Source organism: Festucalex cinctus, chromosome 11, assembly GCF_051991245.1.
Source record: "Festucalex cinctus isolate MCC-2025b chromosome 11, RoL_Fcin_1.0, whole genome shotgun sequence".
Classification (NCBI taxonomy): domain Eukaryota; kingdom Metazoa; phylum Chordata; class Actinopteri; order Syngnathiformes; family Syngnathidae; genus Festucalex; species Festucalex cinctus.
This window is the reverse complement of record NC_135421.1, coordinates 16,756,887-16,773,214: the sequence shown is the minus strand read 5'-3', so window position 1 is coordinate 16,773,214 and position 16,328 is coordinate 16,756,887. Positions and strand designations below refer to the sequence as shown.

The following is a 16,328-nucleotide window of genomic DNA, read 5'->3' as shown; positions in this document are numbered from 1 at the left end:
CTAATTGAATCCATTGCAAGAACTGTGTTAAAAGTTGCCTTTTAAAAAGACAACAACGTTGACGTTCGGCACCGTTCAAAAGCGATTCACATGTTTTTAATACTTTGTCTGAGGGGTTGAAGTTGGCAGTGGTGTCGAACTGAGTTGCACTGTTTCTACTGAACCTCAGAGGGCAACCATGAACCCATTTCAAATTGTAATCGCCGTAAATATATTTAGAACCACTGTCACCGACTCCACTTTGATGCAACATGTTAGCGCAATGATGTTAGCGATGGCATCAACACCTAACAGGGCTTAAGCCTGGTTCATACTTCTGCGTTTGCTCTTGCGTTAATGACCTGTGTAGATCACATGAACTACGCGGGTCATTAACTTTAAGTGCCGCGTAGCTTGTGCACGGGTGCAGAGTCCACGTCGCCAATTCTTGCAAGCCGTAGATGGCGGGACGTAGCATCGCTCGTGATTGGTCTGTTTGATGGCGTACTCAGCTTTTTTTTCCTCTCTCGCTGTCTCTCTCCCCCGGATAGTTTCCGTGAAGGCAACTATTTTTGCAAGCGTTGGCGGCACGAATATACTTCCCACCCGGGAGACCACGATTGTACGTGTGGATATGTGTGTCTGACAAGAGGGGGTAACTGTGTAATCACAGGGCTGTTGTGTTTTGGTGAGTTTACGGCTGACACCGTTACAAATTGGCAATAAATAATTGCCATGGTGACGAGCCAACTCTCCACCCGGCTTTGTTCCTTGTTCCCAAAACGAAAAACGACTTCCTGAATTGTCATAAAATGCAGAGGAAGCTCCGCTCTGTGGCGTCCAAGCCAATAGCAGCTGTAGCGACACCCCGACTTGGAGTGAAATTGCAGCAGAACCCGATGTGTATGTGTATGAAGGCAAACGTACGAGCGAGCTCTACCATAACACCTACGCCGTAGCCTGATGCAGAAGTATAACAGTTGCCTTTAGGGTGGTGCTATTATTGACTTGCAGTTTAGCATGCTAGTGTTGTTGTTTCACCTTTCAAAAAGAGGATCATGTAAGCAACTTGAGCTATTAAAATGCATTTGATTAGCGCCAATTTTGTGCTGCTTTATGTGCACAAGACTTGCTAGTCCGGTCAAGTCATGGTCCTTTCTGTTTACCTCTTGTTAAATTTCCTTTTTTTTTTTTTTTTTTTTTCTCGGCCCTGCAGTGCAACAACGACTATGCTCCAGTTTGCGGCTCCAACAATCAAAACTACCAGAATGAGTGTTATCTGCGAAGAGACGCCTGCAAACAGCAGTCTGAAGTACTTATTCTGTCGGAGGGCGCTTGTCCTGTGGGTAAGTAACAGTTACAGTAGCTCTTTCAGTACATGTAAGCAAGAAGTCACACACACGGATATGATAGAACAATACGCATCTCACGATGTGACAAAATAAGCACATCTCAGTTTTAAATAAAGACAAAGAACAGGAAATTTTGCTGATTTATCTAACAAGAACCAAGTAAAAACATACAGCCGACCTATGCGGAAATAATGAGGCCGTGAGAACTTTTTTTTTTAGACGAACGTATTGCATTCTAATTTTAGTTTTACATAGTCCTTGAGTGCTACGAGGCCACTTAAGTTCACCATAGTTCAGAATAATCATCCTTAGTGTAATGTTGTAATGGCATGTCAACAAAACAGAAAATCGCAACCTGATTTTGTTTCCACTTACTCATCCAGTGGAGTGAAAATGGGAAATTAGCCCTCAAGCGAGAGCAGCTAACACCTGTATACAAATACTTCAGTTGACTCAACATTCTTTAAAAGCTTGAATACATTATAGCCAACTTCAACTTTCGTCGCTGGCTCGAAATCATATCCCTAATAAATGCACTTTGTTAAAATTGCAATTAATCAGTTTGTGTATTGAGCAACCTAATTGAAAATAAACAGCTTTAATTGAAAATGTGTTATTCTGTAAATTAGACTTGCAGATTTGTAATATAGATTAATCTACCGCTATTAAATATTTCATTGTCATACATTTGTAGCTAATTTTGTGAGGTCTTGTATGCATGAAAAATAACTTTTGGTTGCCCATGCGCATAAAACGTGGAAAAGTACCGCAGGTTGATGATGGTGCTGTGTATTTTCCATCATCATCACATCAAAACAAATGAGCTTCTTGATTTCAAGCTAATGATGGCAACATATATGTGTTAATTGGGTAACAAGTTGATGAGTGTGTGTATCTTCTTTTTTTTTTTTTCATGCAGTCGACAGTTCCAGTTAATTGGACACACTTAAAGCCCTCCTGAAATGAGCTGAAAGTGCTATTAGACCTCATTGAAAGCTTACACACATAACCATACACAGTTCAGCCATTCCCTCATTTTCAAGTTCCCCCGTATTGAAGGCCGTTTTAACGCATCTTGACTGATGTTTCAAGACCAACAGACTTTTGTTTTCTCGGACAACATAAAAAAAGAAAAGTTTGTTTTCTAGCTTTTTCTATTCTTTAGTAGGGATGTAACAATATCCAAACATCACGATACGATATTATCATGATATGAAGGTCATGATACGATAATTATCACGATATTGTGGGACGTTGGCGATATTTTAAAACGATCACAATATTGTAAAAAAAAAAAAAAAAAGCACACTATTGTTCTTTTGTATATAACAGCAATGCATATAAACCACCTACAATCTCTAATAACAATATTGAGGCACTTACTTGCTAATGCAAGCACACATTGATCGCTTCACAAGCAAATTAGGTTCCCCTTCATCTGACAATTAGCATAGATTTTAAACATAGAAGGCCAAAACATCCCTCATGAAAATTAAATTACACTAATACACTAGCCACTAGAGGGTGCTAGAACTGCACAAATGGAAATCAACCTGACTTTTTTTTAACAGAAGTGTTCCTTTTAAATATTGTGAACATGATGGCGACGATATTGTGGCAGTTTTAATATCACGATATTGCCCTTATTGTGACATCCCTATTCTTTAGTAATCAGAAGTCGCAAAATAGGATGGTGTGAACGGTTGTTTGTGCCCTGTGATTGGCTTGTGACCAGTTTGGGGTGTTAACCCAGTCAGCTGAGAGAGGCTCCAGCACCCTTGCAACCCTGGTGAGAATAAAAGGTTCAGAAAATAGATGCATGATGCGGCTGTGCAAAGTGAAACGATTTAAGGTCCGGAACTTTACCCTGAGAAATCCTTTGCAACTGGAAGATCCCTGGTCTAGACTATAACTTCCCGGCAATTAATTTGTGACCACTCCAGGGTTTAAGCCACATCCCACCCCACCCAAAAGTTTGCTGGGATAAGCCTCGGCTAACATGGAATGTAAGAGGTATAGAAAATAGACACATGGCATTGCCAACACATTATTTTATCTTCCCATTTTATGTTCCAATGTTTGGCAAAAGCTCAACTTGGCAAAAGGAGAATGAAAAAAACAACAACAATTTGATGAGATCATTGTTAAGCATTATCCAATTAAGGCTCTTCAGGATTTTGGATGTAGGTTTGGCCTTGGGACGAGACTACGGTTTCCCATTGGTGGATATAAGCCCTGGTGGTATGTCCGTTGTTGTTGTTTAAAAACCTGCAAATCGTTACTGGCAATTAACGCTTGGAACACAATCCAGCAAGTATGCAGTCCATCCTCTTGAATATGCCAGCACTTTGCTGTAAATGAGTCAATCGGCTGACAAAGTGACGGCCGCTGCTTCTGAGGCAACACGTGAGTCACCGCCGAAGCTTCCTCGCGACTGCCGGCGTAAAGTGTGCATTTGCGGACACAAGATAGCTCAGTAACAAGGAAGCAGGTTAACAGGTCCCGAGGAAACGACTATCGATGGGGGGGAAATCCGCCTTTGAGCTCCTAATGCAGTGTTGAACAATCATGTTTTTATGGGTCAGCGACGGAACAAACAGCCTTTGACTGTATCTCTACGCGCACCCTCGGGTCTCGTGTTACACGTTAGACGCGCGTGGCATTTCAATAAGGATGCCCGGGGAGGAATGACATGGCTCAAAGTAGGTTATTTCAAGTCTAATCAAAGCAAGTTAATAAAAGTGGGCACGAAGCTGACATGTATTACAATATGTTCTCGTTCCGAATGCGCTTGATAGCATCAGATTACTCAAAATCAAAGAACGACACGCAAGTTTGTGGGCAGATGTCAGTTATTCGTTTTTTGGGCCAAACACTTACAGTGATTTCAAATTCTTTTAAGAAATACAGCTGCGAGCAGTTGTAAAGGGCCCTTTGAGGTACAAGCACTTTGGGTTACTGACACATAGAAGAACCTTCCAAAAATATGTGCGCAACCATTTTTGTCATACTTTATGCGTGTGCACGGTTTCACAAGTTTTCACCGTGTTTACACCCTCAAAAATGCACCATTTTTCTTTGCAAACTGTGCAACGAAATAAAACGCTTTCAATACCTTTACGTCTTAAACAGTTTTTAGATGAAACACGGAAAGTTTGAAGCTAAACGGATACATTTTCTAGGAGGAGTTCGTTAAAATACGACCTTTATAAAAGGGCAAAATTGGTGACAAATTTAAAAATAAAATCAAAATGAACTTTCTGTTCGGTTTAGGGTATGACTCTAAAAGACTTGTTTGTAGGGTAATTTCACATGTCTGTAGGACTTCCCTAGCTCAAAACCTGAATTCACAGATTCACTTGACAAATATATTCGTCGGTAACAGTAAATAAATGGCTAGATTCCAGCTGGCAAGTTTAACATCCACGGCGATCAATAAGTTAATAGTATGACCGAAACAAAATCAAACAATAACGAGTGAGTCGCAGAGTAAAAGCATTATATTACTTTTCTCTGTCCAAACATTAGCAACTACAAATTATTTGACTGGAAGTGTGAGACTACAATTTAATGAAATGTTTTGTCACGTTGTTTTTATGATTTAAATCCTCATTTATTTACGTTGATTATTTGACTGGTTCTTAATATGCTTAATAACAGCACAAATCCTCAGCATATTCCATTATGTCCATATGCAACACCTCTGCTATGGATCGTAATCATTGGTCAGGGTCATTAGAAGATAATATTGCTTACAAATATGGCTCCAGAGGTTTATAATTTCCTGTTGACATCCATCAAATTCGATAATAGCCCACCCATTCTTACCATTTGAAAACATTCTCAAGATGCTTGAAATGTGATTGTTTGAAGAGACCCACAAGGACAACCTTAAAGTTTTATCTTGCTCAATTGCGATTATAGATGTGCGGAATTCCTGCCACAAGCTCCTTATGCAAGCGCGAGTGTTAAACACAAGTCGCTGATGTGGAAAAGCTTGGCAGACAGTTCACACTTGCAGAAGTCGTCCCTCTCCTCACGACTCGGGCATTCAGTGGGTCGGTACGGCCGGCTTAAGCAAATGCGAAATATGTTAAACTCACTCCAACGGCAGCACATTACGCCGGCTAACCGTGCGGCTTATCCACTTTCTCGCACCTGTGCTGCAACGAAGCCTTTCCGTGTTTGCTTCTGTATCTTTTTCCTCTGCCTCAATTCTCCCTGGCCTCCTTTCCTTCCCATTGCCTTCATCTCAAATCCCATTAGTGGCAGCAGTGCAGAATGGAATGGATGGATGTCAGCTCGACAGTGCCAATACTTGTTTACAGGCTGTACTGGGAAATATCATGAAAGCCGTCTCCCCAGCCGCTGGTATTGACGAGGTACCTGAATATACGGCGTGGATGTTGATGTATGTGTGATTTGTTTTGTTGCTATTTTTTATTTTTATTTTTTTTAGCATATGTCCATGTAGTCTCAGTAATTCATAATTGGCTGTTACACTGATTGATAGTTGTAACTGCAAACTGGAGCCCAGCAGATAAAAAGTAATTTACATACATATGCATACATCAAATTCTAAATATAAGACTACTAATATTGCTTTTTAGAGCATTTTTATTTTTCACTATGTACGGAAATACACACTACTTTTGGTACGAATGTATTTAACCGGATTGCGGCCATTCAGGATATCGGGCGGGCTTTCATTCATTATAGGTGATTTTATCACCGATTTTCAGTCTGTGCACACAGACTGAACAGATATAAACGTGCCGACCGCACATGCGGCAGAGCAACGGAAAGAAGAAACAATGGACACCTGCTTTGAGGAGAGTTTATATGAGGAGATCTGATATTAGTATTTCCAGGCAATGTTCATATTTCATATATATATATATATATATATATATATATATATATATATATATATATATATATATATATATATATATATATATATATATATATATATATATATATTATATATATATAGATTTATTTATTTATTTATTTATTCCATTCAATTAGATTCAATATGGTACGGCTAGTTACACAGTGTATGATTTAATTACTTTTTTTCTTGTATATCTCTCCAATAAAAGACGATTCGATATGTATCTCAATATATTTCAAAGTGGAACAATGCGCGTGTGTGCGCGCGGGATTGTAACCTTAAGTTTGCGTGAGATGTGACGCTGACCCTGGTGTTCCTTACAAGACCTGAAGGTTTATGGAAGGCAGCCTGTGTGGCCCAGAATGCATTGTAAATCGCGAATGCCGTGACCGAATCGTTGCATTATGACGTATGTCACGTAGTGCAGCGTGGCCTCGTATAGTACACAAAGTCATCAATATGTATTGAGGTGTAAATGTAATATTACCCTGGAGCCCATTTGAAAAGTCATTTCCTTGCAATGCACATTTGGATTAACTCCGTGCACAGGAGGTAAAACATACATGGAAATGATACCAGTTCCATATTGTGATGCATATTGTGAGCATGTTTTTTTTTTTTTCTTCGAAAATGTGTTGCACCATTTAACCAAAGGTTGTATGTCAAATTGAATGTGAGGCTACTGTGCACAATGGAAGCAGGCAGAAGTATAATGAGTACCAGACTTGCTTTTTTCCCCCCTCACACATGCGTATTTATTGATAGGTAACTTTTTCTTAGTGGAAACGTTTGGTGATTCTTCATTTTCTATTCAAAGCAACCGCATTGGCACATATTGTATGTTGTTTGAAAAGGAATGGTCGTGACATGAGCGTGAACAGTCAGTTCCATAAAGATCGGTACACACCGTTCACCTGATTTGGATGTAAATACTCTCAAAATAAATCCACAGTTTGTTTCATTTCGGTGTTGTCCAGAGCAAAAATTGATGAGAATTGTGTCCATGTCCCAATAAGTTTTGGACCTGACTCTCCATTTGGGAGATCCTTTCTATCATTTCACCAGTCAGTCCATAGATTCTCTAGACCCAGTCATTTTTGAGGCTGGTCTCTGTCCTTGGTCGGGAAATTCCCACCTGGCCTTCTTATTCGTCTTGCTAATGAGTTGTTTGCATCTCCTGTTGTAGCATCTGCACTTCATGCCCTCAGGAGATTGTTGCTGATGTCTCGAACAGTCGTTTTAGTGTCTTTCTTTACAACGCTCAAATTGTTTTCGCCGGTCAGCTGCTGTTGTTTTCCTTGGTTGACATCTGTTACTTAGTACACCAGTGGGTCTAGTTCTTCTTCACGGCGTTCCGCATTGTTGTGTTGTGGTTTGTGCAACGCCTCCGATTGATTTCCTCCACATTTGGTTGTTTTCCGGGGCAGCCTTGGTGAGTTAGTGGTTCGCACGTCTGCCTCACAGTCGAGAGATTCTAAATATGAATCGGAGTTTGTGTGGTCTTCTCTTGCTTGCGTAGTTTTTCTTAGGGTGCGCCGGCTTTCTCCCACATCAAAGACATACGGTTTTGTGTACCTTTTACAAGAATATAGTCTAATTTTTCAGAGCATAAAAGGCATCTTTTTCAGACGAGAAGGCGTAATATTTCAAAAATAAAGTAGTATGATTGCCAAGTGGTATGCACATCAGTAAACATTTATCCTTCGTCAGCGGCCAGTTTGTCAGTTGGTCACTCTGTTATTGTTATTTTAACCGTGCTACCGTCAACACTAAAATACACTTTGTCAACGCTATTTTGGACCCTCAGTAACAACTGTTTACAAAGATAACAGCACACAACTGGATTAATTTAGAAACAGATTGGACCAATTTCCACTTAAAATGATAAATTCTTATAATTATTATTTCTCCTCCTCTCCAAAATGCCCCTCAAGTTATTGACGGTTCAGGTGACGGCCAAAAATCACTTATTTTTGTGCTTACACCATCAGCGCTTTCAAGTATTCATCAATTGTCAGTCCACCAATCGTTACGGATGGACTGCCCGTCCGTACTGATTTGTCTGCCCACCGCTGTGATTTTGTGTCAAAAATTCATTTCTTCCCTCGTTAATTTTATTCTCTCAAGATCTTTCATCCCGACAGACAAATGAAATCATTGTTTTGCAAGGATGGCAACTTTGTTGTCTTGTCACTTTTTTAACTCATTCAGCCATTTTCAGATCCTCCATTACCCTAACATGTAAATAACTACATACATGGCTGGGATTCAATTATCTGGATTCTTAAAGGAACACAAGACTTATGAAAAACTAACCAGCTATTCTGTGAAATGGTTAATTTCAACTCTTCCCTGAAAAAAATGCCAATTTATCTTGAGCAATTAGGATTTTATAACACTTTTTATGAATATTTTTGCGTTAAATAAGTACCGTATCGGGCATTTTGGACAGTCACATGATCATTGTGACATATCGCGTGCGTAAAATACACATTGAATGACATGGAATGAATGACAACAAAGAGATTCACGAGGAATGATCGCGTTCCACGGCGGACATCAAAGGTGGAATTTCGCCTTACAACAAAGAAGCACTTCTTCAAAAGCAGCAAAGATTTCTTTCCAACCGAAAGCCAGATAAAACTGTCAGATCCAGCCGCCGGCGAGTCGAAGTGAACGGAAAACATCTGGGTGACTTGTACTCTGCTAGGCTAAGCTACATGTCGTGTGCTAAGCACGCTTTGGCCCGCATTAGGAGCATCCACCCCCCCTACCACCCCACCCCCACACGGAATGACATGAAACCGGACGTGTTCAGGATTTGACTCTGAACAGAATTGGCGCAGTATTTGGGATGGAAGACGTCTTTTTCTTTGCCCATTACGTCAGCAAATTCCCAATGAAATGTGCGAAGGGGAATGTCCTAATGTCCGGTTACGCACGGGATACGTCATCACGATCACGTGACCAGGATAATGGCATTCGAAATCTGATACTTAATCGGTTTAAAATAAATTCAGGGAATAAGATGCCCGAGACATTTGCACTTTTCTTCTTTGTACACAATGCCTAACCCAATACTAGAAACTCTTCACGTCATGCGTGAGCGCATCCGACACGTTGTACTCCACTGCTTTGACACGGTGCAGTTGACCTCCAGTTCTAAATCCCGCCTGCCACCGTTTGCACAGAGCTGACACAATGTCCTCCAAGGGTCCGCCGAGACGGCGCACACGGTCCCCGGTCTTGCCACTTTATGCCGCAGCTCGCATTACAGTGGCTGTGCCTCAAAGTGTTCATCAGTATCCCTTTCACAGCCGTACAGTTCGGTGCTCAAAGTGTTTTCAGGGGGCTTTAGTGAGATTTAGTGGATAGAAGTCATGGAGAGGGGAGTAGTTGACTGGCTAAAACATTGACTGGACACAACGAGACTTGCCAGGGGGAGGCCACAAAAGGTCCACAGTTGGAGGTGGTGTTATCAGTCGAGCGGTGAAGATGCTTGCGAGCGCACCGCATCTCACTATTTATCCTCTTAGCCCTCACGCTCGGCCTGTTTTCGTTTCAAGTCTGGCCTCCATCTTGGATCTGTTGTAGAGAAATATCAGTCAAACACTTCATCCTCATCGCTTACTCGCCTGAAGTAGACTTTCAGGGTCAATCTGGATTAATGACACCACATGAGCTTTTTCTTCATTGTTCCCGAGTTGAGTCTTTCTGCTCTTCGGAAAAGTGGAATCCTATTGTCCCATTAGTCTCACTGCTAACTGATTTTCTTAGGGCAGTGAGTCACAACCGCCGTTTTGTGGCCAAGTCGTGAGAGATCATTAATTTTCCAGTTCCACTTGATTGGGCCGAAAAGAATTTATTTACTACAACTAATGCATCCGGTCAACGGTGCTGTGGTGGTCCAATTACGGCCATCAATGCAGTCAGCACGGCGTGTGTTCACTTCCCACACTGTGGTCGTGTAAATGTGAATGTCTTCACATTTGTAGGGCAGCATGATAGATAATCTTGAGCGAAAAATCTTGCGGTTTCACAGTATCATGAGATTGCAATTATAGCGTGAAAATGTAATCTTTCAAAATGTTTGGTCTAATAACTTTTGCTATTCCCATAACCGAAACACAGAAATGAGGGAATATTTAGTACATTAGTAAATAGAAAAAGTAAATAAATAATTGGTCATGCCTCTGTAGTAGTGGTCCACAAGTCACCTGGTTACAGTTCACCCAAAACACTGAACAAGATAAGCAATCAAATCTCTTTGTTCATCTCTCTCTACTGGTAACTAGGGATGTCATGTTCACAATATTTAAAAGCAACACATCTGTTAAAAAAAAAATCAGGTTGATTTCCATTTGTGCAGTTCTAGCACCCTCTGGTGGCTACTTTTATAGTGCAGGTTAATTTTCATTAGGCATGTTTTGGCCCTTCTATGTTTAAAATCTACGCTAATGGTCAGGTGAAGATGAACGTAATATGCCTGTGAACCGAGTCAATATGTGGAGGAACCCCAACGTGTGCGTGCATTAACAAGTAAGCGCCTCAATATTGTGATTATAGATTGTAGGTGGTTTATATGCATTGCTGTACAAAAGCACACTGTTGTGCTTTATTTGGTATGAGCTCTTTTTTTTTTTTTTTTTTTTAACAATTATTAAATGTCGCCAACCTCCCCACAATATCGTGATCACTATCGTAGTGTGACCATATCGTGATAATATCGTATCGTGATGTTTGGATATCGTTACATCCCTACCGGTAACATATACTGACTGACCAGCAGAACAATGTTATACTCTTCATCATTAGATGGTCGAGTTAACCGATTGCCATTCATACAGCAAAGTACAACATCGGATTTATGTTCAACTCAACAAACGACATTTCACACTGAGTAAGTCCTGTCAGTAAATTGAGAATGAGACAAGATCATCATTATCTCAAGTATATTCAATAAAGGTTGTGAAAGTGTTTCGAGGCGACACAAGTAGAATCCCAATCTCTCCCGTCGTCTTCTTTGTCACGTCCTTATTGTAGAATAATAATGCACTTCATCTGTAAAGATGCTTCGCAGCCATCCTTACGGATTTTAATGATGTGTTTTTATCCCCTTTGTTGTTTTTTGTTGTTTCGATGCAAGGGAATTGTGACGATGGCATCTGTCTACTTGTTTCGGAAAGTAAGAAGAAGCAATTCAGTGAATTTAGTTTGGTGTAATTTGATTACAGCCGACAGATCGGTGCAGTAACTAAAATTCAAGCGGGACTTTTTTTTTTTTTTTTTCCTTGCCTTATACTCACTTCTGAATTCCTTAGCATGTGTGCGTTGCAGTGAGGTAGCGAACACATCAAATGAAATGATGCAACTTTGCCCAAGCGTTAAAATGTAATCAGAGTTTATGACATTTTCCTTTGGAGGAAAAAGTGACTACTTCAACAACATACCTTACGTCAAATGATCCGAGATCCTGCAGTTTGACTTGCATCATGATTCAAAGATGCAGCTGCTCAGCCAGGAGAAGCCTGTCGGATAAAAAGCATAGTAACATATTCAAATGCAGAATCTATATAACATATAACATATACATAACATTTTGCTAATATCCACAATGTTATTTGCGTTCCTTTGAATTATTCTGACCACAGAATGCTGATGCTTAATTCTTACTTTTGACATCTTTGCAATAAATATTTTCAAAATTATATTACATTTGTTTGTTGTTTGTTGTTGATTTGTTGTCATATTGCATGAAATTGCATTTATTACATAAAAGAAATGTTACTACAAAATAAGCCTAGTAGGGATCTGAGGTCTGCAAACTGAGGTCAACTAGTGGATCCCGGGTGTTAAAAGCAAACATGGTGAAGCGGCATGTAGCTGTTGTGCTGTACACAAATAGAATAAGCTAAATAAAGAAGTCACTTCAGAGTATAAATACTTTTAAATCTAGGTTCAAAACTATACTTGGTTCCATACCTTTGATTAATTCATTCAATCCCATAAACATATAAATAAGGTTTTTAATACTTTGTCTTTCACTCCCCAAAACGTATTTATGTTTTTTATGTTTTTTATGCTAAGGCATAGAGAAGGCTTTGATGCAGCTTCTGACCTGAAGAGGTCGCTTAAAGCAATGCTAGCTATTACAAAAAACATCCAGCAGGTGGCAGTAGAGTATAAGAGATCAACCAGGGCCATGTTGCAACAAGCTCTTTTCACTAGTATTTTTCAACAGGTTTGTGAATAATGACGAAACATAGCTATATTATGATGCTAATTGCTGCAAAACGGAAACAGATGCAAACATACTTTTTTTTCCCAGATGAAAGAAGAAACTTTAATCTTTCTTTTGGTAGGTTCCATGTTTTCATAGCAATAGAACACAATATTCTGTGGGCCTTGCAAAATCAGTCAAAATCCAGTAAAACAGCCGGGAGCGAAGGGGGTTTCTTTCGTGAAAATGGCTGCCAGTGAAAGAGTTAAGGTCTTTCATTGCATTTTGAAAATCATGTTCTAAATTATTTTTAGAATTTTGGTAAGCTACATTTTCTTTTATTTCTTTACTTTGCTTTTAAATGTTTTGAACTCTTGTTTTAAATGCTTTTAAATGATGTACTTTTAATTAACTGAAGCACACTGCGTAAACGTGTGTATGAAATGTGCTATACAGTATTTAAATAAATCATCGTGTTTTGATATGTTCACATCGTTTCTTAACTCACTTAATTGCTTTTACAAAAGGATTCTGATATTTTTGTGAAAATGACGTGGCTCTGTTTACTAACTCGTGTTTTTCTATTCACTTACAGAAGCTGGTTCAGGATCAGGAGATGATGGTAAGATTGCTCAAGCCTTCATTCTTCCACTGCTCTAATCCCACACACACACACGTTTTTTTTTTCTTTTTTTAACAAGTTCATTCCTTTGTGCTCACTGCCCACTGAAGCTATAGTTCATATAGCCGCGTTGCACTTACGGCCCCCAGCAGCACGTAAACCGCCACTGTAAACGGTAAATCAGATGCATTTATAAAGCGTTGATCTGGGACGTTGTTTTTTTTTTTTTTAAAGATCCGTTTTTGCTGTAAAGCTTTCAACTTGACATCTCTAACAACTGGTGAATAACTTCTATATCGCTCTTTAAAATTGTAGGCCAGGGGAATGGGAACCGTAGCTTGGGGTCCACAAAATAATTTTCAATAAATGATTGTTCTGTCTGGTTCAGGAACAGCTTCAAACATGTTTTGGGTGCACCTTTTTTTAGGCGTTTTTGGCTAAATGACCTAATCATAAAGGGCTAAAGTGCAAATTTACATATGGGGACCAATAAAACACACAATAACTCCTCCCTCTGTTAGCTTTGGGCCAATTAAAAGATATGATTGTGATGTATTATCACATTAATGAGATTGTGCGGGTTGTGGTATGCATGGTGAGCAAGGAGTGAAAACATATAGAAAAAATATCAATATCGCGATATTGGCTCATGCAATATGCATATCGCATATATTTTATGCTTTTATCTGAATTTAACCGGTCAGCCGCTAACTAAAATGTGCACCACCATCCAATAGTTGATTTAATTGATTTAATTAACTAAGATTATATTGAGTTTGTAATTCTTTCATTAAAAATGTCATTTCTTTAGATACACGTTCATATCGCAAATATATTGATATCACTATATTCAACAACCTTATCGCATATCATGAATTTACAATATCGTGCAGCCCTATATTGAATGTCTGTTAATTGTTTCGATTCAAAGTTCTGCATTAGTCATTGGCTACAAAAAAAAAATAGCTGAAACGATGTCATAGAGAAAATGATGAGGCGTTTGCCGACGGTGTCAAACCATTTGTTGATGATTAAGTCTGATTAAGTCTTGGTCATTTTCGAAGGGTAACTAATCATCTGAAAGCCTTGCTTATTACTAATGTGTCATTCAACTAAAGCCCTCAATTTGCTGGCTAATTGACTAAAAAAAAAAAAAAGAAAAGCGAACTGCTCCTGAAGCCGAAGTTGGCCGCGCACAGTCAATAATCGAGCCCATCTGTCTGCGTGTTTGCACGCGTGCATATATTTGCGCCTGTCCATCTCTTGCTGCCCTTCTGTGTGTTTACGATTCCTTCATTATGTCCAGAAGCGCTTTCCATTGGCGCCTCGGAGAGTACATATGACGCCGAGATTGGAAAGGAGATTATTACCCTCGCTCAAAAAAAAAAAAAAAAAAAAGATGGCTGATGAAAGAGTGGAAATGAAACTAGTGCTTGATCAACCAGGGAAAGAGAGACGAGAGCGTTGACAAGAAAGAGAGCACAGGGGCGGGTTGTCGTGGACAAAAAGCAAATGGCCTGAGGAAAATGGCAAAAATAGATAACAGGAGTGAGGAAACGGGCAGCGAGAGATGAGGAAGAGAAGCGGGAGGCGGCGATAAGGAAAGCGAAGTGAGGCGACAGCAGATAACCGCGAGGACAAGACAATGTGGCCTCGGAACACAATATGTACATTTGTTATTCCAAACAGTACTTGTTTGGAGATGCATCTGGCGGAGATGCGCGAATGGAAAGAATTCCCTTTGCTGCCTTTTTCGTGTGTACCTGAGAAATGAAGTTGCTTGTGATGTTAAGAAAATACCCTGTAAAGTGATATTTTTTTTTTATTACAATTCAAGACCTAAGTATGGGGTTTACAAAACCAACAGGGAGTTAGTTGCCTTTTCATCAAATCTGGCTCTCTTCACCTTCAATTCAGAAAGCGCTAGTGCTCGTGTATTCCCATCTCATTTCAGTTTAGGGAAATTGTCATTTAGTTTTGCTAGCTAGCTAGCTAGCTTGTTGTGCTTGACTAGAGTTGCTCAAATTGACATTGCAAATCATGCAGCGAGGACGCTGACTCCCATCACTCAACTAAACTCAACAGCTGCTTTCTTAAGTCATTTGCTCCCAAAAACATATAAATATGTTCTATTTTAAATGTTTTAAGTGTCCCAAAGACGTTTTATACGTTTTTTATGCTATAGCATACAGAAGGCTTTGATGCACAGCTTCTCAACTGCAAAGAACGGTTGAAGAAATGGTAGTTATTACACAAACGGCCAGCAGGTGGCAACAGAGCATAAAAGATCAACCAGGGTCATGTTGAAAAAAGGTTCATGTACTCACAATTCTAAATAGATTTGTGAATAATGCTGAAACTTATATACAAAGCTAAAGCTATATACTAATGCTAATTGCTGCAAAACAGAAACAGATAGACATACACTTTTTTTTTTCCTGATGAAAGAAGAGACTCTAATCTTTCTTTCAACATACAACGATAAAAATAAATAATTTCATCACGTATGTCACAACATCCCAGCACATCAAATTCCCTGCAACACAGATAGTCCAAGCAGTATATGTGTGATCACCTGCAGCCAATGATGGCCAAGCAGGGCGTATAATCACAAAATCGTTTGAGTCGGGTATGTGTCTTGACCTCCACCGAACCTCTGGGGTTCTATCAAACCCAGGTTAAGAACCACTGGTATAACCCAGTGATACACTTGGGAGGGCCTGGCATGAGTCATACACCGCACCCAGTAGAGACTGTGATGTGGAGGTAGTGAGCTAGCAACACTTCCAACTGATAAATATATATTCCCCGTTTGACTAGTCCGCTAGCGGGATTGCGGTAGAGCGCCTCGTTGTCGAGCATCAAGGTGAGAAAGGTAGAAACTCCAAGATGACAAATGTACGCTGAGGAACAGAGTTCGAGTTTGCCAGTGAAAAAGAAGCAAATCTAATGCTGCATTCGAGGATGGTCGGAAGTCGGACTTCTTCGAGTTCAAACCAGGAAGTGTGTACAGGCACGCCCCCTTGAACTCAGGAATTGCACTTGTGAAGTCGGGGTAAAAAAAAACAAAAAAACAAAAGTACCCCGACTGAACCGACGGACTACAATATGACATCACTGAATGGTAAAACACAATTTTCTCAAGTATAAAACAAGATAGCTTTCTTCATTCATAAATATTTGACATAACTTCATGTAACACAACGTACGTGACGGTATGCCACTATCTCCCTGCGTGAAATTATACGATGAACTACT

At 39.8% G+C, this 16,328-nt stretch overlaps 1 protein-coding gene and 1 long non-coding RNA gene across 2 annotated transcripts in view; one reads left to right on the top strand and one right to left on the bottom strand.

Moving 5' to 3' along the window:
• The window catches only part of LOC144030411 (tomoregulin-2-like), a 126,434-nt gene that overhangs the window by 42,400 nt on the left and 67,706 nt on the right, over positions 1 to 16,328 (top strand). Inside the window, exons 3-4 of the mRNA XM_077536695.1 lie at positions 1,196 to 1,325; positions 13,044 to 13,070. Coding sequence (XP_077392821.1) covers positions 1,196 to 1,325; positions 13,044 to 13,070 — 157 coding nt within the window. The remainder of the gene's footprint in view (positions 1 to 1,195; positions 1,326 to 13,043; positions 13,071 to 16,328) is intronic.
• LOC144030414 (uncharacterized) overlaps positions 1 to 16,328 on the bottom strand; it is a 163,580-nt gene that overhangs the window by 113,455 nt on the left and 33,797 nt on the right. The window contains exon 2 of the long non-coding RNA XR_013287252.1: positions 11,679 to 11,756. This is a non-coding gene — a long non-coding RNA (uncharacterized LOC144030414). The remainder of the gene's footprint in view (positions 1 to 11,678; positions 11,757 to 16,328) is intronic.